General features: G+C 40.7%; 2 protein-coding genes across 3 annotated transcripts; one reads left to right on the forward strand and one right to left on the reverse strand.

The window, feature by feature from the left end:
- crlf3 (cytokine receptor-like factor 3) lies at nucleotides 1-19189 on the forward strand. Its single transcript, XM_044051563.1, has 9 exons — nucleotides 1-124; nucleotides 10963-11087; nucleotides 13678-13885; nucleotides 15072-15159; nucleotides 15309-15486; nucleotides 16826-17054; nucleotides 17476-17614; nucleotides 17722-17834; nucleotides 18716-19189. The coding sequence occupies exons 2-9, from the start codon at nucleotides 10971-10973 to the stop codon at nucleotides 18976-18978; spliced, it is 1335 nt and encodes a 444-aa protein (XP_043907498.1). The 5' UTR covers nucleotides 1-124; nucleotides 10963-10970; the 3' UTR covers nucleotides 18979-19189.
- On the reverse strand, nucleotides 19060-23010 carry si:ch211-40k21.5 (uncharacterized protein LOC100332117 homolog). Of its 2 annotated transcripts, none has more exons than XM_044051567.1 (4): nucleotides 22698-23010; nucleotides 21295-21369; nucleotides 20656-20736; nucleotides 19060-19138 (listed from the first exon to the last, which is right to left on the reverse strand). In XM_044051567.1, exons 1-4 carry the CDS (start codon nucleotides 22907-22909, stop codon nucleotides 19060-19062), a joined length of 447 nt encoding a protein of 148 aa, XP_043907502.1. In that variant the 5' UTR covers nucleotides 22910-23010. The 2 variants fall into 2 exon arrangements, with proteins under 2 accessions (XP_043907502.1, XP_043907504.1); XM_044051569.1 differs by lacking the exon at nucleotides 22698-23010 and adding an exon at nucleotides 21475-22060.
- Nucleotides 23011-23567: the final 557 nt, after the last annotated feature.

A 23567-nucleotide genomic window follows, 5' to 3' on the forward strand; every position in this document is an offset into this window, starting at 1 on the left:
GACTTGGGCAAAACTTCTTCTTCTTCTCCTCGTTCTTCTTCTTCATAAGTGGCTGCAGCGGCTTCGAGCTGACGCACAGTTTCGGTACGGAATGCCCTCCAGAATGCTTTAAAAAAGAAAACAGGTACGTTTGGGAAACTTTCCGCCATTTTACAAACGTTTCTACCACAATCATTATGTTTCGCTGTCTGTTAAACGCTCCGAGTTTCATTGTCATTTTGCCGCAAACGGGAAAGTTAACGACCTCGTTAAAAAGTCGTTTCGTTACCTTGTGAGTTCTCACTTTATAACACGAAGCTTTATGTAAACTCTTAAACTAAACTACTCATCCTCATTCAGTCTCGTATATACAGTAACACTCCCTCCCTTTTTGCGAGTTCGCCTGGTATTGTCATCACAGTAAGTGGCACCGCGATCCATCAGCTGAAATTTGAGTTTCCGTACGTAAAGTGTTTCCGCTTCATGACTAGTTTCCATGCCGAATTCACCCTAGTACACAACTTATTACATATATTGTTTACTTGCACGACTGTGATCGACCCGTGTTCACTTATAATCACTTCAATTTAAAATTGCGTGATTCCTCAACGTGGTTCGGAAGCAGCTCTGCCCACATGTGAACAAACTTGACCATTCCAGCAAAAACATTAAAGTACGCATTGATACGCATTTTTTGTAACTCCACACCTAACTGAATAAAAACTGAGGTTTAATCTAATGATGAAATGAAAACTTCAGAAGTTGTGAGCGAGTTATGACCTGGGATGGGGCAACAGACGATAAGAGCATCGCGATATAAATCGCGGATCGCGATTAAAAAGCACCAACAGGTGGTTGATCGTGGTGAATCTCTTTTTTTTGGTAAATTTATATGAAGCAAATAGTTAATAGTTGACATAAAAAAATGTCAATTAGCTTATCAACACACAAAAAAATAGTAATTTAATTTACATTTCCACCAGGGGAAGCGATTAATCAAGTGATCGAGTAAACAAAATGTTGGCCACTGTTTTTCAAACGGCAAAATGACGATGATCCTTAAAAGTAAAACCAAAACGATTCCGTTTTAATGATTTCTTTGTTAATATGAAACAAAAAAATTCCCTTTTTATTTATATATTTTATATTTTACATCTTTCACAGTGATTTGCCAGTGAAAGAATAACAATATTATATATATTCTGATAATAACAATAAAACAACAACAACAATGTCCGTTTGCTGTTGAATTCCTGTCATGACTCTCCTATGAGATGGAGCGTGTGCGTGCATGCAGCGTGTGGAGAAGTAACTTGTGACGTCGAGTGAAACACGATGCTTGGAGACTTGAGGTTGCACCATAAACAGATGGACGAGTGCAATGATGAGTGAATCTGTTGGCAGCGTTTGGTTTTTATGAGCCAGTTAAACAAAAAGTAGGTCAACTTAATATTTTTGGATTTAAGATGATGGAAGACATTCTTGCAGTACAAAATTTAGCCACTGAACTAAAGGCTACAATATCTACAGAACATGTTTCATGTCTTTATCTCACTGTGAGACAGGAACAGGAAACTGAAGTTTGTAAACCGCTCACTCTCCCACACCAAAGTCCATAGAGAAAGTCAGTGATTTTAGCTGGTGGGTAAACGGGAGCTGCTGGTCTACTGCTGCCTCGTGTGGTCACTTTGTGTCACTGAGGTCAATCTGAATAAAGGATTTGAAACACTGAAGTGACAAAATAAGACATTTGAACTTAGTGATGGAGGCAGCAGTGGATCAACAACTCCTGTGTGCTGTGATGTTAAAATCACTGATTTTCTCTGTGGGGTTTGGAGTGGGAGAGTGAGTGGTTTACAAAGTGATACAAACTTTACCTTGGGGAGAAAAAATGTCCGGGTTAATACTAATTCCATGTGAATAGGCCATAAATATCCTGTTTACAATAGTTTTCTGCAGACTTTAAAGCACGGAGGTTCAGTTTGACACTAGGCTGTCGGAAAATTTACGACAAAACACGGAAAGCAATTGTCAGAGGCACGGGACGTCTGATTGCTTTAGTTAAATACATTTCCTACCAAATGGCGTGGTTTTTGTCCAGTTTGGTACATATCAGATTTCTTATCCCGTGTGAGTAGGCCATTGATATTACAGATGTCCCCTGGTAAAATGACATTACTCCACCTACCCGGGTAAAAATAATCCTTATGTAGTTATATAGTTCTTATGTGTCATGCGGAAGAAAAAAAAAACAACCCACACAACCAGTCCTTGTAAACAACTCACGGCACTGTGACCAAAACACAACATTTCTTATGTCGCACAAAGGTCGCGTTTGTGTGTCACATCAGTTTTTAGGACGCACACACACACAGAATGTCTGATGCCGTCGTTCCAGAGATGAACTGTCCAGTGAAAGCGGGACAACAGCAGGACAGGTTGACCTAAATACTATGAGAAACACACACACACACACACACACACACTGCTGCTCATTGTCACTGTGCATGAAAAGCTCAAAAGAAATAAAAGGCAGAAAGGGATTTGTGTGTGCAACCACACCCGGATCATACAGACAGACACGGGAGTTTGTGTGTGACAGGAGAACTCGCTCGGTGTTTGATCGGCTGAGTGCTTACCGTCTACTAAAGTGTCCTCAGTAGGTTGTGGAGACAGAGACGGAGAGAGAGACATGGATTATAAAACGCTGTGACACACGGAGAGAAAGCAGCAGCTGTTTATGTTTATGAAAAACAAAAAGCATAGTGTGTGTGTGTGTGTGCAAACGCATGCATGTATAATTCTGTAGCTCCACATATGCATTCATGTGTATGTAGATTTCATACACTGTGTTTGTCTGAGCGTTATTGATGCAGGATTTCAATGTGTGCTTGTGTCAGGCACTGTGACTGCCGAGAACCAGCATGAGACAGAGGCTCGGTTCTGAAGTGATGCTTCGTGGTCACTTAGCGTCACTGAAGTAAATGTGAATTTAGATTTCGAACACTGAGGTCACAAAATAGCCACATTCTCCCACACCAAAGCCCATAGAGAAAATCAGTGATTTTACATCACAGCACATAGGAGTTGTTGATCCACTGCTGCCTCCATCACTAAGTTCAAATGTCTTATTTTGTCACTCTGGTGTCTGAAATCCTTTGTTCAGATTGACCTCAGTGACACAAAGTGACCACACGAGGCAGCAGAGGACCAGCAGCTCCTGTGTGCTGTGATGTTAAAATCACTGATTTTCTCTATGGGCTTTGGTGTGGGAGAGTGAGTGGTTTACAAACTTCAGTTTCCTGTTGGAAAAGTCTGTCTAACAGTGAGATAAAGACGTCAACATGTTTTTAAAGATATTGTAGACTTAAACTGACGTCGAGTTCTTCAGTTGTTACGTGCCTAAAATCAATTTTCTTCCTTTAAACTGAAGGTTGTAAACTAAACCAAATCCCATAGAGAAAATCAGTGATTTTAACATCACAGCACACAGGAGTTGTTGATCCACTGCTGCCTCCATCACTAAGCTCAAATGTCTAATTTAGTCAATTCGGCATATGAAATATTTCATTCCGATTAACCTCAGTGACACAAAGTGACCACACGAGGCAGCAGTAGACCAGTAGCTCCTGTGTCCCCGCCAGCTAAAATCACTGATTTTCTCTCTGGACTTTGGTGTGGGTGAACTAGAGATGTAACTGACGTTACTGATGAAGCACTGCAAGGATACTGTCAGCAGTGCTGGATGTTTGTGTCTACCTTGGGTCAACTCTGCTGATACTGCAGACAGTAATTGTAATTGTTGTACAGCAACTTTTAAAAAACAACAACAAAGTTCTGACCTCAAATGCAAAGCCACATAATTCAGGACATTAAAGATGTCAAAATACTGCAAAATAATGTCATTTATATAGGAACATAAATGAATCTAAATATGATCCTGATGATTCTTTGGTGATACTGTATATGGCAGAAACACGAGGCCTGTCAGCGACTTCCTCTTTAGATGCTGTGAAGGAAGCGTAGTCTACTGCAGCAGGAGACCACACCGTGTCTCTGCTTTTGTTAGTAAAACTGTCATCGCCAGCCACTTAAGATCACAGCAGTGTCCTTAATGAAGTCATAATTGAAGTCTTCAGTCACACTTGCTGGAATAAATAAATAAATAAATACCTTTGTCTGTATAGCGATCTGTTTCGTAACTATAAAAAAAGGGAAAAGAACAGTTTTGAGTTTCGAGTCCTCTTCGTTGTTTCACCACAAAACAGACGTGTGTAACAGGAAGCGGTTTGTTCAGAAAGGAAACGTTGTTCACTTTTGTTTCTGCGTGCAGGCCGAACTGAGAATTCACCACTTCATCAGGTCTCAGTTAAAAAGAACACGAGTAACGTAACAAATGACCGTAAAGAACAAAATTCATGTTTCTGCACTGAATTTTACTCCACTGCATTTCCTCTATCTTTGTTACTCGTTACTGCCAAATAAAATAAGAAGAAAATTCACATGCGCTTTAGTGTCTTTGCTCTACGACACATATAGATGAGCAGAGCCAGGAATTGAACCCACCACCTTCCAGGCGAAAGACTATTGGCCCTACCACGGATCCACCATGGCTCAAGTGTAACGCCTCACTAAAACGTAACTAAAAAGAAAATGACTTCTGATTCTTAAGTAAATGTCATAAACGTTAAGTGCTTTCACTTAAGTCATTTTATAAAAAAGTGACTTCAACTTCTACAAAAGTCATTTTCTGGTATTTACAAGGTTGCATGTCTTAAATCCAATCCCCTGAAAAAAACACAAACAAATAATATACAACATATACAACAAATCTTTAAATAACAAAACTGCTCCAATATTATACTCCTAAAACCAGTCTGAAATGTTTTTAATGAGCTATATGTGAATGAACATGACTTAACCCTGCGTATATTTCAGGTACTTCCAACAACCTCACGATTTGTCACGCAGCACAACACAGAGGCCGTGATGCCAGGCATGGTGCCATATAGTTGTTTGTAAAATCAGGGTCGCAATTTATCTGCCAATTCATTTCTCAATGAATTGATTGGTTGTTTGATTCATGAAATGTTGACGACAAACGATGATGTCTTTGTTTATGTGGAGAAAAGAAACTAGAAAAACAAAGAAACTTGTAGGGGCCAAAATGCATATTTGGTCTGTTTGTTTATTGTTTATTTTGAAAGGTCACTCATACTGTTTTTTTTGGTCATGTCACTTCCGTTTTGATTGACACATGGGTGTGGTTTAATCTATACACCTGGGCACTCGGACGGGCGGTGGGTAAGAGAGAAAGGGGGTTAGTGGCGTTCCTGATTTATATTTTCTGTTTACCGTCAAATCGTCAAATCATTATACAACCAAGAATAAATCGTCAAACAAGAAACATCACTGGACTTGGATTCATTTGAATGACGCGTAACTGCCTGGAGCCCACCTAAGCCTCTTAGCGACCTTTTATAGGAAAACTGTCGCTACAATTAGTAAACAGAAAATTCAATCCATAAAACACCACGGCATGGACGGAATTCAACGTTGCTCTTACCGCTTGGATCTCGATGTTTTGCACTGAACGAACTATGCAACACATTGGACTCTTTTCCGCGGACGCCTTGGATCAGAGACATAAGTGACAGCAGCGCATCACAGCCATCGGAAACGGTATGTTGGTTGATCCTCCTGTGTATTTGTTTGAAGTTGAACACAGTTTGGAGAGGCTGCCGTTTTGTCCATTGGGGACTGTTTGTTTGGGCTTGTGTTGCGCGTGCTTCGTTTGTCGCGATCGGCAATTGTTTGGGCTGATTTGACTGTGTGGTGAGCAGTGGCCGCCGTGCTGTGCTGTTGTGTTGAAAATTGCATTGTGTCTGTTGCTCAGTGCTTTGGTGAATTGTGCACGTTGAAAGTTCACATAATGAGTGACGCAAATTAAATGGAAAATACGGAGAAGAGAACGGTCGAGCTTACAGCCAAAGCGCTGGCTTGCAAAATGGAAACTCTTCAAAAGCAACGTCAATCTAATGTGACAAAAATGAAAGCACTCTCACGCGAAATTAAAGAGCTCATGAAAAATGATGAAAATGCAAAGAAAGTGCAATTCAAACTGAATGAACTCAAACAACTGGATGAAAATGCAAAGGCAGCACATGAGTCAGTGATTGTTTTACTTCCCAAAGAGGAAAAGGTAACACAAAATGAGTGGTTTGGACGCATAATAAAACACAACACAGACTTCACTGATGATGTAAAAACATGGCTCTCTGAGACTGAAAGACACTTTCAGCAAGCAAGAAATGTGACTGCAGATGTGTTTGCTGCACAATCAGTCAACTCTCCCATTCCACCTGAAGAAGAGGCACCTGTTGCACCTGTTGAATTAAAGGAAGATATACCACACTCTGATGTTCCAACTGCCATTCCTTCTCAACAGAATAAAGCAATATCTGACATGCAGGATGGAATTAAACCAAGTGACAGTGTGTCAAATGTTACCAACAGGAGTCACAAATCACATTCTTCATGCTCAAGATTTTCCACCACCTCATCTGCATGCATCAAGGCTGAGGCTGAAATGGCTGCTCTTATTGTAAAACAACAAATGCTAAAAGATAAACATGCCATAGAAGCACAAGAGGAGCAGCTAAGGAGGAAAAAAGAGCAACTGGAGCTGGATGGAAACCTTGCTGCTACAATGGCAAAAATGAAGATTCTTGGAGCCTCAAGTAGATCTGGTGTGTGCAGCCACAGATCAAGAGTGTCGGATGGTATGAACTCGTATATGGAGAAAAAACAACATGAAAAGAAAACACAAATGACTGCCACTGCTGACGGAGACAGTACTCAAACCCAATCTCTCCCCACAGTGCCAGTGACAGTTCAGTCAAATACATTAACTATGGATGCACATGTTACAATACCAGCCACATTGCCTGCTCCTAACAATGGTGAACAGAGCAACATGCTTAGCATCATGGAAAAGCAAAATGACATCACTGCATTAATGGTCCAACAACAGTCTCTCTCTTTAATGCCCAAGAAGGAGATTTGTCGTTTTTATGGTGACCCACTTCAATTTCAAACATTCATAAAATCCTTTGAACACAACATTGAAAGCAAGAACCCAAACCCCACAGATTGTCTTTATTATCTGGAACAATATACAGAAGCACAACCAAGAGAAATGGTGAGGAGCTGCCTTCATATGACAGCAGACAGAGGATTCAGGAAGGCAAAATCTTTACTGCAGGAGCACTTTGGCAACGAGCATAAAATTGCTACAGCCTACATGGAGAAGGCTCTTTCATGGGCGTCAATTAAACCAGATGACACAAAAACACTACAAGCATACACTCTGTTTCTAAGAGGATGTTGCAATGCCATGGAAGATCTCAACAACATGCAAGAGCTCAACATGTCAGCTAACCTGCTAATTATAATTAAGAAGCTGCCATATCGACTGAGGGATAAATGGAGATCTGTGGCATGTGATTTTCAGGAAAGGTACAAACAAAGGGCTACCTTCAGGGATCTGGTCAATTACCTTGAAAAACAGGTGAGGATTGCAACTGATCCAGTATTTGGAGACATCAGAGACACTCCAACACCAAGCAAGGATGGAAGAAGTTTTATGTCAAAACCACCTCATCCAAGAATCAAAGGAAGTACATTTGCAACCACTGTGACAGTTGCACATGAGAAAAATGGAAATGGACCGAGGAAAATGGAGAGTTGGCCGGCTGTAAAAAGGTGTTTGTTCTGTGGAGGTGGACATGCTTTGGAGGTGTGTTTCCTATTGGAAAAGAAAGCACATCATGAGAAAATCACTTTCCTTAAAGAAAATGGAGCCTGCTTTGGTTGTTTGCAGATAGGACACATGAGCAAGGACTGCAGGAAGCGACTCAGCTGCAACATATGCAATTTGAAGCATCCTCAGATGCTGCATATCCACCAAAGGAGATTTGAAATGGACAAACATCAAGCTCAAACAAAAGAAGAAGCTGACATCAGAGCCATAGCCTCGGTACAGACAAGTGGTCTTACTGGGGCCGGTGAAGACAATTGCAAACTCTCAATAGTGCCTGTGAAAGTAAAGGCCAAGAAGGGGAACACAACAGTGCATACATATGCATTCCTTGACCCGGGAAGCACTGCGTCATTTTGCACATTGGGGCTAATGACTAAGCTAAATCTCCAGGGAAGAAAATCTAATATTCTTCTGAGAACAATGGGTCAAAAGAAGGTCGTTGAAACCAGCATTGTTTCAGGCCTAGAGGTTACAGGACTTCATGGCACTGATTTCTGTGATCTCCCATGTGTGTACACTCAGAAGACCATGCCTGTGCATAAAGGAAACATCCCACATCAAAATGACATCAATCAGTGGCATCATTTGAAGAATATTCACTTACCTGAACTGGACTGTGAGATTGAGTTGTTGATTGGCTCCGATGTACCAAAGGCTCTGGAACCACTTCAAGTCATCCGGAGTGTGGGAGATGGACCGTATGCCGTCGAAACAATGCTCGGCTGGACAGTTAACGGACCTCTGGGAGGAAAAGATGATTATGCTCAGGAGCAGTCAGAGATCAGGGTTAACAGGATATCAGTTGTTGCACTTGATGAGCAGTGGGAGCAGCAGTTCAAGATTGACTTTCCTGAGTGTGTCAAAGATGACCAAGAGCCTTCAAAAGAAGATCAGCAGTTCTTGGATTTGGTATCAACATCTGCAAAGCTAGTTAATGGACATTACTGCTTTGGTTTACCATTGAAGGACAGGGAAATCTGCTTGCCTGACAATAAAAACTGCGCTGAACAGAGGGCACTAAACTTAAAAAGGCGTTTCCAGAGAGATCCAACAACCAACTTCATCCATTACTTCTCATCCTGGAATCAGTTGAAAAGGGCAGTAGCATGGATGCTCCGAATCAAAGGACTGCTTCTGCAACGAATCAGGAGGAGGAAAACAGCAAGTGGTGTTCTCTCGTTGCAAGGAAATCTTGACACCCATGAAATCCGTCTCACAATCGGTGAATTGGAGAACGCAGAGATTGAGATAATCCGCTTCTGCCAAAAGAAGAGATTTGGAGATGAAATCTCAAATCTGAAAAAAGGAATGAATGTTAAAAGGACAAGCCACATTCATAAACTCAACCCCATTCTGGACAAAGATGTGTTAAGAGTTGGTGGTCGCCTAAGCAGAGCAGCAATGCCAGAAGAAATGAAACATCCTGTCATTCTGGCCAAAGACTTTCACATTGCTGACCTCATTCTACGACATATTCATGGAGAGGTGGGACATGGTGGTCGCAACCATATGTTATCCAGACTGCGTCAGAAATATTGGATTCCTGGTGCCACAGTATTGATCAGGAAAAGCCTGTCTAAATGTGTTGTTTGTCGGCGTATAACTGCTACTCCTGGACAACAGCATATGGCTGATCTACCCCTGGATAGAGTCTCTCCAGATGAACCACCATTCACAAACGTTGGAGTCGATTACTTTGGACCCTTTGGAGTGAAGCGTGGCAGAAGTGTCGTGAAGCGATATGGTGTTATTTTCACCTGTTTGGCTACAAGAGCAATTCACCTTGAAATGGCCTCATCGCTTGACACAGACTCTTTCATCCATGCCCTTCGGCGCTTCATAGCCAGACGAGGCCAAGTAAAAGAACTACGATCAGACAATGGAACCAATTTTGTGGGAGCACAGCGCGAGTTGAAGGAAGCTATTGAAGGATGGAATCAAGGTCAGATCCATAACATACTGCTTCAAAGGGGAATAAACTGGATATTCAATCCCCCTGCTGGCTCACACCATGGAGGTGTGTGGGAAAGATTAATCAGATCAGTGCGGAAGGTTCTCAACTCAACACTAAATGTGCAAAGTCTAGATGAGGAGGGACTCCACACAGTCCTATGTGAAGCTGAAGCTATTCTCAACAGTCGTCCAATCACAAAGGCTTCTACAGATCCCAACGACCTTGAAGCACTCACACCAAATCACCTTCTGCTTCTCAAAACTACGCCATCCCTGCCACCAGGACAGTTTCAGAAGGAAGACCTATATGCTCGCCGCAGATGGAGGCAAGTTCAATATATGTCTGACTTATTTTGGAAAAGGTGGATTAAGGAATATCTTCCCCAACTACAAGAACGACAGAAATGGTCCAACATAAGACGCAACTTCACACCAGGAGACATCGTCGTCATTGTGGATGATTCCGCGCCTCGCAACTCCTGGTTGACTGGAAGGATTGTGGAGACCATTATGGACAAAAAGGGACTTGTACGTCAGCTTCGGATCAAGTCAAAGACCGGATTTCTGACCAGGCCCATCAACAAAGTCTGCCTACTATTGGAGGCAGAGGATCATTGACTGACCCAAACTGACTTTTGACCCCTTGACTTTGTTCCTGAACACTTGACTTTGACTAATCACTCTTTCCTTAGAGAACGTATATTGGATTACAAATAATGAAGAAAGAAGATCAAGAAAATATATTTATATACTATGTTGATTATGTCGAAATTGTAATTATTATTTGAAACATAATAATTAGGGGCCGGAATTGTAGGGGCCAAAATGCATATTTGGTCTGTTTGTTTATTGTTTATTTTGAAAGGTCACTCATACTGTTTTTTTTGGTCATGTCACTTCCGTTTTGATTGACACATGGGTGTGGTTTAATCTATACACCTGGGCACTCGGACGGGCGGTGGGTAAGAGAGAAAGGGGGTTAGTGGCGTTCCTGATTTATATTTTCTGTTTACCGTCAAATCGTCAAATCATTATACAACCAAGAATAAATCGTCAAACAAGAAACATCACTGGACTTGGATTCATTTGAATGACGCGTAACTGCCTGGAGCCCACCTAAGCCTCTTAGCGACCTTTTATAGGAAAACTGTCGCTACAAAACTATTTATCTAATTTATTTAACTGAAGTGTGTGGTTTGTCTGTGGAGGTGGGAGAATGTCTGTGGAGGTGGACGCACTGCTGCAGGAGGCCAAGGAAAGCATCGAGGCGGCCCAGAACTACCGCAGTGAACTCCAGCAGCGTCTGCATGGCCTCAACCAGGCCCGCAAACAGGTAACTTTCATGTCATTAAATATGGAATTAGATTTGTGTCAATATTTTCAAACTACACTTTTTAAGAAGCAAACAAAATATCAATTTAATCATTCAAAAATATTGTATTTCATTGTTTGAAAATACAATTGTTGTTGTGCCGTGGTTTTTTGTTTGTGGGCGGGCCTTAGCAAGCTGCTGGCGGATTGGCCACTGAGTTTTGGAGCGACAGCTCAATGGACCGGAAGTCGCAGTCCGTCTGGAACTTGTTCCCCAAGTTTTCCCTGTGAACATCAGACAAAATAACTGTAAATATCTAGCGTTTAGAATCTGACAACAAGCGTTAGATATTTACAATGATTTTGTCGGATGACGACTGAGAAAACTTGGGTAACGAGTTCCAGACAAAAAGAACAAGTGAGAGAGCACAACAAACAAATTTTTAAACACGAGAAAAGAACGGCATGTTTCATTTTTCTCGTGTGAAGCAGAAACAGCTTTTAATTCCTGAGGCCAGTATTTTTTTTTCTCTAAACTGGATTGTCCTGCCAAACCATCTTCATATGTTTCAAATGAACTCCGGCAAAACCCAGCAGTGCAGCAGCATCAGCCAACACCCTCCCCGACCCGGCCTAGTCCCAAGAGAGAATATTCTCCCCGTCGCTCTCTGCTATCTCTTCCTTCCTCCTGCTGTCTGCGTTTACTCGTCCAGCTGCTCTCGGTAAACAATGCTGCCATTTCCTGTCGAAATCTAAAGAGAGGAGACGTAGAGGAGAAGGAGAGGCGATGTGAATCCGTGAATCACTCGATCTCTCCCGAGTCAACTGGGAATCTGAAAGTGGAAAATTAATTAAAAAAAAAGTTGTTTTTCCATACTTTTGATTTTGTGCGTAAATGAATGAAAAGTGAAAGCTAACCCTCGTTAACTTTCAAACCACTCCTTAAATAAATCAACGTAACACAACACACAAGGAAAATGGCAATAAACCACACAACTCTCTCTCGCACAAGTAGAGCAGTGTTAAGGTTTTGAATCGCCCCAACACTGAGCTGCTAAAGTCAGACGACCGCAAACTGGAAACGACAAAGATTTTTGTTTGCCGCCTCGTCTCCGCCCCTGCTCTGCTGCCCCGCCCCTGCTCTGCTGCTGTATACACACAAATGCTCCCTCAGTCAGGTCTGGGAGTTTTGCTTGACAACACGCTGCAGCTTTTCTGAGACTCCCTCTGCCCCCAAAGCCAGACGTCCTCATCCATTATTCTGGATCAGACATGAGGTGGTGTTTCTATCCCATAATCACACACACACACACACACACACACATAGCTGCACAAAGGTTGTTTCTCTGGACTCATGAAAAGACAATATGCTGTAAATATGCTGTAAAATTAAATATAATCTACTCTTATTGATTATCTGTATTACATGATAATGTAATGTTGTTTAATGTTGAATAATTATATTTAGAGATGGTGACATCAACTATAAATGTGGTCAAAAATTCTGCGATAACACAAATAATTAGGCTTGAAATTCAAGAAATGTGATAAAGTGACATGTTTAAATGTAATTCTGTTGAGTCCATATATTTTTTTAATCAATATAGTCGTCACAGATTCTTAATCTTGATCTGAACCTTCACCACAATTCCAATCTTAACCCTGAACTTAACCAGTTCCTCTGAGAAGAAGTTCTGCCTCATCAGGAGCAGGGTTTGGTCTCCATGAGGACGACTGGTCCTGACAAGTGTCAGCGTTTATGCCTGGAAAGGTCAGAACGAGGCCACAAATACAAGACACACAGAGAGGAGATACCAGTGTGTGTGTGTGAATCTCAGAAATCTCACACAATGCTTCGTCCAAACATCAGGAAACAAACGTTCTTATTTCAGATTTTCTCTGATGTCACGTCGTCTCCTCCCACGTTTGACAAATCATCCACTGACTCTATATTTTTAGTTCCACTATTATTTTACCCATCCCAAAAATATTGATCCTCAGTCGTCTGTTGTCGCTCTGATAGTCGTCAGGAAGTGATTCACTGTTGCCAGTGGAAAATGTCCTGTGTGTGTGTGTGCGTCCATGCGTGCGTGTGCGTGTGTGTGTTGGAGAACTGAAACTGAAGCGTCTTTCTCTGATGACAAAGTCGAGACCTCACTGACACTCTCTACGTCGAGCTGTGACCGAGTCTGAGAATCACAACTAATGCTGCCTTTCCATCAGTGATAGAACCTGATGGTTGTTTTTAAGCTGATACTGAACTCTGCATGTACGTCAACAGGCTGCTGGCCTCTGATTGGTCAGAGAGTGTCGTCACTGAAGAGTCATGAGCGCGACGTCAAAGCCAACAATGTCCAACTGTAGATCAACGTTAAAAAGCAACGTTAAGCAAAGCAAATGTGTCAAATGTCCGTATTTAACAGAGGAGTCTGGTGGATTTAAAGACAGCACTGCTGAAAGCCGGTTTGGTTTTACTCAGACTAACATGTTTAAATTATACTCAGAAAAACCAACTATTGTCTTAGTCTGACTAAAACCAGACTTTTAACATGCAGATCGCTGAGATCGTGTCGTGACAATCCTAAACTTTTTTCTACCTTCTTCCTCTTCAGGTTCGGGGAAGCTCAGGTCAGGCCCGCGAGGCCCTCCGGAGGCACTTTGCAGAGCTGCAGGTGGCGGCCACTCGGTTACTGACGGAGCGACTGGACGCCCTGCTGGCCGAGGTGGACTCTATCGAGGCCGACAGCGTCAAACCGCTGGATGACTGTCAGAGCCTCATCGAGCACGGGGTGGGCCAGGCCGACGAGCTGCTGAGAGAGGGTGGGTACCCCAAAAAATCATTCCCATAATTTAATCAGCAGATTAATGGAGTACTTAAATATCAGAAAATGTTGATCAGTGTTTTCCTAAACCTGGAAATGATGATGATGTTCTCAAATGCCTTTGTTTTTGTCTAAAAATGATTCAGTTTGAATGATTTCTTTGTTTCTATGGAGGAAAGAAATGACAAATGACAGAAAGTAGAAAATATTCACATTTAAAGAAATGACAGAAATTAGAAAATATTAACATTTAAGAAACTGAAAAATGACAGAAATTAGAAAATATTCACATTTAAGAAACTAAAAAATGACAGAAAGTAGAAAATATTCACATTTAAGAAGCTGAAAAAGGACAGAAAACAGAAAATATTCACGTTTAAAGAAATGACAGAAATTAGAAAATATTCACATTTAAGAAACTGAAAAATGACAGAAATGAGAAAATATTCACATTTAAAGAAATGACAGAAATTAGAAAATATTAACATTTAAGAAACTGAAAAATGACAGAAAGTAGAAAATATTCACATTTAAGAAGCTGAAAAAGGACAGAAAACAGAAAATATTCACGTTTAAAGAAATGACAGAAATGAGAAAATATTCACATTTAAGAAGCTGAAAAATGACAGAAAGTACAAAATATTCACATTTAAGAAGCTGAAAAATGACAGAAAGTATAAAATATTCACATTTAAGAAGCTGAAAAATTACAGGAACTAGAAAATATTCACGTATGACAGAAAATGGTTTTAATTGTTAAAGAAAAACCAACACTAAGTTAGTTAGTTAATGTAGTAATGGGTACATCGTTGCAGCACTGTACAATATTAACCTTTTAAAAGGTCTAATATACAACATTCTGCTTAAGGAAACACTGGTGTGAGTGAGTTAATGACCACTGCACAACACTACTAATACACTAGAATAAAATATATGTGTGTTACAAACAATAACATCGACTATAAATATGGTCAAATTCTGCTGGAGACCAATAATTAGGTTTAGATATGTGTATGTGTGTGTGTGTATATATACAATATATCATTATTTAGTGTATTTTTAGTGTATTTCACTAACTACAAAAACTAAGACCACGTTTGATCTCATGTCTCCAGAGCCTTCTTTGTTTGATAAAGCATGTGATCATAAGTGAAATAGTCATAGTAAATATCTTTCGTCCACAGGAGAAGCAGCTCTGCGCTGTGGTCTCGGGGAGAAGGAGGACAAACTGGGCAGCTTCACTAAGAAGGCCATACACATCCAACTGGACAGGTCTGTCCCTGATGAGGACTCGCATCACTTAACATTGTATATGTACAGAAGTTTGTCATTAGTCCTGTGTCCTCTGATGTGGTGGGAGGGGCTTCTTACTTTTATTAGTCGTGATTTGATTGTAAGAACAAGGTGTGTGTGTTTCCTAGTTTACCGGAGGTACCAGCGTTGGTGGATGTACCGTGTGTTTCAGCCCAGCTGGACGACTCTCTGCTGGTCCTGCTGAGAGACCGGGTCTCCCGCCACGGCTGCGTCTCCTCCCACCCACCGGTCCAGATCGATGAGCTGCAGGAGAGACCAGGAAGCATCCTGGTCCGCTGGTGTAAGGTTGGTGAGGGACACGAATGCCGAGGTCAGAGATCACGATCTTTTCGGTCTGTGGTGATGTCACTCCTCTTTACGTGATAATAAAACGTGACGTAACTTCATCACTCCTCTTTACGTGATAATAAAACGTGACGTAACTTCATCACTCCTCTTTACGTGATAATAAAACATGACGTAACTTCATCACTCCTCTTTACGTGATAATAAAACAAGGACGTAACTTCATCGCCCTCTTTACGTGATAATAAAAGACGTAACTTCATCGCTTCTTTACGCGATAATAAACATCGATTTAATCAACTTCATCATTACGTGATAATAAAACATCGTAACTTCATCACTCCTCTTTAATAACGCATCACTTACATGACGCATACGCGATAATAGAACATGCGTAACTTCATCATGATAATCTAACTTCATCATTGATAATAGAACATGAACGATAATAGCGTGATAATAGAACTTGGACGTAACTTCATCACTCTCTTACTTGATAATAGAATTGAACTTCATCACTCCTCTTTACGTGATAATAAAATTACGCAACTCATCATTCTTTACGTGATAATAGAACATGACGTAACTTCACTCTTTGATAATAGAACAGACGCAACTTCATCACTCCTCTTACGTGATAATAGAACTTGACGAACTTCATCACTCCTCTTTACTTGATAATAGAACTTCGTAACTCAGATAATAAACACGCGTGCACTTCATCACTCCTCTTTACGTGATAATAAACATGACGTATCTTCATCACTCTTTACGTGATAATAGAACATGACGTAACTTCATCACTCTTTTATGATAATAGAACATGACTAACTTCATCACTCTTTACGCGATAATGATAATCATCAATACGGATAATAGAACTTGACGTAACTTCATCACTCCTCTTTACTTGATAATAGAACTTGATCTTCATCACTCCTCTTTGATAATAAAACTTGACGTAACATCATCGATAATAAAACATGACGTAACTTCATCCTCTTTACGCGATAATAAAACATGACATATCTTCATCACTCTCTTTACGCGATAATAAAACATGACGATCTTCATCACTCCTCTTTACGTGATAATAAAACGTGACGTAACTTCATCACTCCTCTTTACGTGATAATAGAACTTAACGTAACTTCATCACTCCTCTTTACGTGATAATAAAACTTGACGTAACTTCATCACTCCTCTTCCCTAAACACTACGTCTGTCTGTCAGATCGTAAAATACTGACCTTGGCATAAGAAATAATAAATTCTTACACACACTTGTGTGTTTACTGTGGGAAAAACACCTTGTCTTCATGCGTGTGTGTGCGCGTCAGGTGGACGAGGATTTCATGGCAGCAGATTATTGGCTGCAGCACCGGCGTTCTGGCAGCGGGGGGAGCCAGTACGAGGACTCCTACATCGGACGGGACTGCGAGTTCCTGGTTCTCCACGTGGATCCTCACACAGATTATCTGTTCAGAGTCTGCGCCCGCGGAGAGGGTCGCACCGAGTGGAGCCCGTGGAGCGTCCCGCAGACGGGATACACCACACTCGCGTCGCATGGTACGTACGTCGCACACTTCCTTCCGCCCGTTGCTGCTCTTCACAAATTACATACTGTATACTAGAAAACGATGTCTGAAAACACTGTGAGGCTGCAGTACCACTGCTGGAGACAGAGAGCAGGACTGTAGATAAACCAGCTCTGTGTTTGTCTTTAGACTGACCCTTTAGAGCCAAAGCTTCTCTCCATGTTTTGTTTGTTGAAATTAAGGATGTGACGTATTAAGATACGTTAGTGATGGTAGAGGATGCTTTAAAAGAGCTAAACAACTGTTTCACACTTGTATACACATCAGCTGGAGGAGATAAGTGAATATATATATATACATGTATATTGTAGTAAAGACCTGATTTCTTTTTCAGGCAACGTCATTTGAAGCATGGAGCTAATGACTAAGATGTTTGTGTGTGTGTCTAACAGAATGGTGTTTGGGCACTGAGGGCTACGTCCTGAGCAGCAGAAGAAACATCGCTCTGCGTAACGAGTCCTCTCAAACACGCTGCCAAGTCCTCTACTCGAACGCAGCCACGTACTTCTGTGGCCAGACGCTGACCTTCAAGTATGTACACACACACACACACACACACACACACACACACACACGGTTCTATATTGTAGTGAGGACACGTCATTGACACAATGCTTACCCTAACCTTAACTGGGCAGGATCTCAGCAGCAGGTCAGGTGGATCGGAGGGACAGTCTGGGCGTGTGTGTGGGCAACGAGAAGGGGGTGGAGTCTCTTCAAAGAGACCAGGCCGTCTGCATCTCCACCAAAGGTGAGTTGACCAAAAACGGTCCCAAGATCTGAGTCTGGATCACAAAACATTCTGAAACCGTGTGGTTTTAAAAAAGTGAACATCTCATCTCCACGTGTGTGGGACAACATGAGGGGAAAAAAAACAAGGTTTAACAAATAATATAAATGATAAAAATCGACATCAGTTTAAGTCTACGATGTCTTCAGAACGTGTTCATGTCCATATCTCACTGTTAGACAGACTTTTATGTCTCTGCATGTGTGTGTGTGTGTGTATATATATATATATATATATAAATAAACAAGTTTTCAGGTGATGACATTTTATTATTGAAATATAACAATAAAAAAAATAAACTTTAAGTCTGTCTCAGTGACGCGTCACATGACGCTGCCGTGTGAGACGAGTCCGTCCTCACTGTCTCCACTTCAGAAAATAAAAGCCTTCATTTAAAACTGGGACTGCAGCTAAAGATATTCTTCATAATCAATTATTTTTGATTAATTGCTTGATCAGTGTTTTATCAAACCTGGAAATGATGATAACGATTGAGTTTTTAATGGTTTCTTTGTTTCCATGGAGCAAAGAAACCAGAAAATATTCACATTTTAACAAGCTGAAAAATCTTGTTTAAAAGCGCCTCCACTGATTATTCCATTCATTTAGTAATTGAGGAATAATCGCTGCAGCCATCATTTAAACACGGACGAGAGACGCGTCGTAAACTGCAAACAGCAGGAATGAAGACTCGATCGTCTCATACAGTCCGGAGCATTCGTCTTTTCCACTAAACTTTCTTTGAGTAAATTTAGTATGTGGTTGTACGATTGTTGTGTTTTAAACCTCCTCCTCCTCCTCCTCCTCCCTGTGGCGGTGACGCTTGTGCACCGATGTTTCAGGCGCCGTGTTCGTGAACGGCAAAGAGATGACCAACCAGCTGCCCGCCATCACCATGGGCTCGGCCGTGACCTTTGACATGGAGGTGGTGAGCCTGTTTCCTGCCGGCAACAGCGTGAGTGACGGCTGCAGCTTCAAACTGCGGGTGACCATTGGCTCCGGGAACCGGGAGGTGGTGTTTGATTGGCTGGTGGAGCAGGCGGTGGACGGCCTCTTCTTTGGCTGCTCCTTCGTCCACTCAGGCTGGAAGGTCCTCGTGTTCTAAGAGTCACTCCTTCAATCAGCGGGCGTTTCGTTTTTCCCCCGGAGCGTCGTACACACATGAGCTCCGCTCTCTACAGCTTTGTCATATTTCTAACGTTCCTCCTACGACGACTTCTTCGCCTTCTTCTTCTTCTTCTTCGTCTTCAGGACGATTGCTGAGTCTGGAAAAGAAAAAAACAGAGTGAAAATCCTTAAACAGAAGAACCAGAACCAGACTCAGACTCACAGTGAAAACACAGAGAGAATCCGATTTAGCCACTTAGAATCGTAAGATCTATATCAGTTTACGATATCTTCAGAACATGTTCACGTCTTTATCTCATTGTTAGACAGACTTTTCCAACAGGAAACTGAGGTTTGTAAACCACTCACTCTCCCACACCAAAGTCCATAGAGAAAATCAGTGATTTTTACATCAAACACACACACACACACACACACACAGCAGTTGTTGATCCACTGCTGCCTCCATCACTCACATCAAGTTCAAATGTCTTATTTTGTCACTTCAGTGTTTGAAATCCCACATTCAGATTGACCTCAGTGACAAAGTGACCACAAGAGGGCAGCAGTGGACCAGCAGCTCCTGTGTCCCTGTGAGCTAAAATCACTGATTTTCTCTATGGACTTTGGTGTGGGAGAGTGAGTGGTTAATAAACATAATTTTCAAGTCTGGTATAGTTTGTCTAACAAAAGAAAAAATAAAGACACAAACATACATTTGTTTTGTTTTTACTGCGATAAAATGACAGAAAACCGGATGATTTGATGTCCTCATGTTTACATGTGACACACGTTTACACATCAAAAGCAGCTGAAATCACAGAATCACTGATTCATCAGTTAGAGCTGACACGGCGTTCGTTTCCCCTCTTTAAGCGACTGCTCATCGTTTCCTGACAGTGATGCCGGACCCTGGCGTTTTCTTTCCAGACTCTGCGACACACGAGAACGGATTTCTGATTTCTTTGTGTTTCTTCAATCTGAATCCTGAACCTTCTTTTAAGGTTTGCCATTGTTTACAGCTGTTCTGTGTGTGCGTGTTTCAAATGTTTATCTATGCTTTGTTTTCATTTTGCCACAAATACAGTTGAATTTAGCTCGTCTTTATTTCGAGTCTTCCATTTAAACTGATGAACCTACTGGTATGTTTATGTGTTTTATTTCCATTTTCGCAAAAAAAATAAACTCACTGTGAAAATCAATCCAACATTTATAAATAAACAAAACATACATAATTTGCCTCTTAAAAGAGGATAGTTTTTTTTGACACAGTGACTCAGTCTGTTTAAGTCTACGACATCTTTTAGAACATGTTCACGTCTTTATCTCACTGTGAGACAGACTTTTCCAACAGGAAACTCAAGTTTGTAAACTACTCACTCTCCCACACCAAACCCCATAGAAAGAAAATTCAGTGATTTTAGCCCATGGAGACACAGGAGCTACTGCTCTACTGCTGCCTCGTGTGGTCACTTTGTGTCACTGAGGAAATCTGGTGTTTGGACTGAGTGATTTCTGGAGAATCAGGTGAGTGTTTATGGGTTGAGGAACCAATCTGTGACAGTCTCTGTGTTTCCAGTCGCTCCGTCAGTATCTCAAAATACTACCAGGCTTTAAAAAGACAAACAACAACAAAAAGACTGAACCTGTGAAATAAACTCTGATTGTGACAAACCTGAGACAAATGGATGCGACGCAGTCGTCATCAGAGCTGCTGTCTTCACTGGCTGTCTCCCACATGTCCCTGCACTCAGGACTACGCACATGCACAGACGGACAGACAGACACATGGACGTCCATGAAGGTACAGAAAAAAAAAGAGCAGATACTCAAACTTCAGCGTTAACTTTAATTAACTTCAAAATAAAATGCACATGTAATTTCAGTATTCTTTCAAAAATAATTTTTTTTAATAAAATACACATTTTAATTTTATCTTTCATTTTCATAATAAGATGCACATTTTACCGTTATCTTTCAGTGTTGTAGTTCTTTCACAATAAAATGCACATTTCAACGTTCTTTCATTTTTGATATTTCAAAATAAAATACACATTAGGTAATTTCAGCATACCTTCGAAATAAATTCAAAAGATATCATTTTCAAGTAAAGTACATTTACTTTTATTTTTTTTCCATAAGCGTCATGGCACCTCCTCTCAAACTGGCTTGCAAAATAAGAGCCACTGACTTATTCTTAGAAAATAAAATACACGTTATTTTGATGTCATTTCTCGTGTTGGTAGTAAAATTTTAGCACTAACAGGAAGTAGCCACACTGAGCACCTCTGCATAACAAATGGTCGGTACTTACTCTGTGTTTTGCAGGTTCATGGCTTTTTTTCTCAGACGGAGGCAGGAATCGTTGTGACATCGTTTCCTAAAGAAGCTAAACCACACAACAACAAACAAGTTGATTTGGAACGTGATCAGACACCCGGTACTGATGACCATAATATCTATTAGCGTTCCATTTACATCAGCGTGACTTCACCTGTGACTGCGATTTGACTGTGGGAAAAAAAACCATGGGTGCAAACGTATCTCGTAATTTACGAGGTTTCCTGAATCCATCTCGTAGCTGCTCCCCTGATCTTGACGCGCTCCGAATGTTGCGTTACGATCACTTGCTGTCTGATATAAAAACATAACTTAAAGATTCAACATTTTATCCCATCATTGGTCAAATAGCATTTTTACTCAATTAATTTTTTTCAATACAAATTATTTCCTCAATCGATTGAGTCATGTGTAGAAATATAACCAAATACATACACACTACTGCGTTTTCATAAAAAAAATAAATATCCACGTCCAGACGAGTGTTTCATACTGCATGAGCAGCATTCCGCAACAATGCTAACACACGTTCCGTTCACTGAGCATGTGCGTGCTGGTGTAAACAGGAAGTGGATTGATGTTCATTTAGTTTCGGAAAAGTTCTTCTTAAACAAGAAACCATGACATCAGTTTTCTGTCCTGAGACCGATGCTGAGGTGAAACCGCAAGTCTGCTGTCGTGGCTGGCGAGAAACAATCGGCACTGAGTCATAATAACCGACATAGATATATATACACACACACACACACATATGTATATGTATATGTATATTAAATATATATATTAAATATACACACACACACACTCATATGTATGTATATATATATATATATATATATATATATATATATATATATATACACACACACACACACACACACACAACATATATATATATATATATATATATATATATATATATACATGTGTACATCCTGCGATATAATCAGTAGCTGATATTATTGATCAGGCCACCACAACACTTTTTTTCAATTACTTTTGCAATTGATCAATGACTTGTTCGGTGCATAAAGTGGTGGAAAAGATGATGAAAAATATTAATTGGCGTTTGGGAATGTCTTCAAACGTCTCGTTTTGTCCACAAGATAAAAATAATTTCAGTTTTTTTGCTAAATGGAGCAAAGAAACTAGAATATGTTCACAGTTAAGAAGCTGAAAAAAAGTCACACGTTGCTTTATTCATTTAAAAAAAAGCAAAAAAAAAGCACTCAAACAATGAATTCATTATCGAATTAGTTTGACAGTTAATGAATCGATGAATCAAAGCAGCTCTCGCTTGACGTCTGTGAGGAAACCTGATGTGATTGGTCGATGTGGTCTGAACCGGTCCGGACAGGTCTGAACAGGTTTACTCACCTGTCCAGCAGAAAACAGGCCACCTCGGCGTCATTCTGGAAGCCTCCCTCCTTCATGAAGGACCTCCATCGGGGGAAAGCAGCGCCGAGGTTCACCCTCTGACGTCGACTGTCTCGCACACGCTGACCTTCCAGACGCTTCTTCCTTCGCTCGTACAAAAGTTCGGGCGACGGCGTTTTCTCCAATAACATATAGTAGTTGTGGTCCTCCATGTTGAAAACAGACGAGTTTAGTGAACAATGTAAACACTCACGAACAACCGTTTCCTCCTTTTTTCCCCTTCCTTCCGCTTCCTCTTCTTCTGTCGGTTCATTGACGGTTGGCAAGCAGGTTAAAGACGCATTACTGCCCCCACTGGACTGGTTGCCAGCAAAATTCTCTTGGTTTTCTATGACATGAGCGTGAACGATATTAAATTAAATTATTACACTATTATAACTAACTTATACGACTTATATCTACAAAATGATCAACCAGCTTAAAGACGCATTACTGCCACCTACTGGACTGGATGTTAGCAGAAATTCTCGTCAATAAACGAGTAGTTCTCCAGTTTTCTATTAAATAAATGTGAACAATACCCCCTACTGGACTGGATGATAGTAAAGTAAATTAGGCAAGTTCTTTTTTTTTTATATAATATAAATTATCTTCATTAAACCAGTAGTAGATGGGTTTTCCTTGAATTGATCTTGAATAATACTTAAGTACTATTATTACTAAAAATATAGAAGTAGTATAAAGTACTATTATTACTTACACTACTTCTATATTTTTATTGTCTTACAAGTAAATATTTTTCTAAATTGTACATCAGTAGATATGAAAATACAATATTTATGACCTTGGTGCCAGTTGTATGAAGGTGCG

The sequence above is a fragment of the Solea senegalensis genome, linkage group LG19, assembly GCF_019176455.1.
Source record: "Solea senegalensis isolate Sse05_10M linkage group LG19, IFAPA_SoseM_1, whole genome shotgun sequence".
Taxonomy (NCBI): domain Eukaryota; kingdom Metazoa; phylum Chordata; class Actinopteri; order Pleuronectiformes; family Soleidae; genus Solea; species Solea senegalensis.

What these genes read in the sequence shown, in the direction of transcription:
- crlf3 (XM_044051563.1), top strand. Translation starts at nt 10,971, where the DNA reads ATGTCTGTGGAGGTGGACGCACTGCTGCAGGAGGCCAAGGAAAGCATC. An exon ending in ATACACATCCAACTGGACAG is followed by an intron (nt 15,160 to 15,308) that starts GTCTGTCCCTGA and finishes TGTGTTTCCTAG; the next exon opens with TTTACCGGAGGTACCAGCGT. An exon ending in TCCTGGTCCGCTGGTGTAAG is followed by an intron (nt 15,487 to 16,825) that starts GTTGGTGAGGGA and finishes TGTGCGCGTCAG; the next exon opens with GTGGACGAGGATTTCATGGC.
- si:ch211-40k21.5 (XM_044051567.1), bottom strand. Translation starts at nt 22,909, where the DNA reads ATGGAGGACCACAACTACTATATGTTATTGGAGAAAACGCCGTCGCCC. An exon ending in GCCTGTTTTCTGCTGGACAG is followed by an intron (nt 21,370 to 22,697) that starts GTGAGTAAACCT and finishes TGTGTGGTTTAG; the next exon opens with CTTCTTTAGGAAACGATGTC. An exon ending in GTCGCATCCATTTGTCTCAG is followed by an intron (nt 19,139 to 20,655) that starts GTTTGTCACAAT and finishes TTTCTTTTCCAG; the next exon opens with ACTCAGCAATCGTCCTGAAG.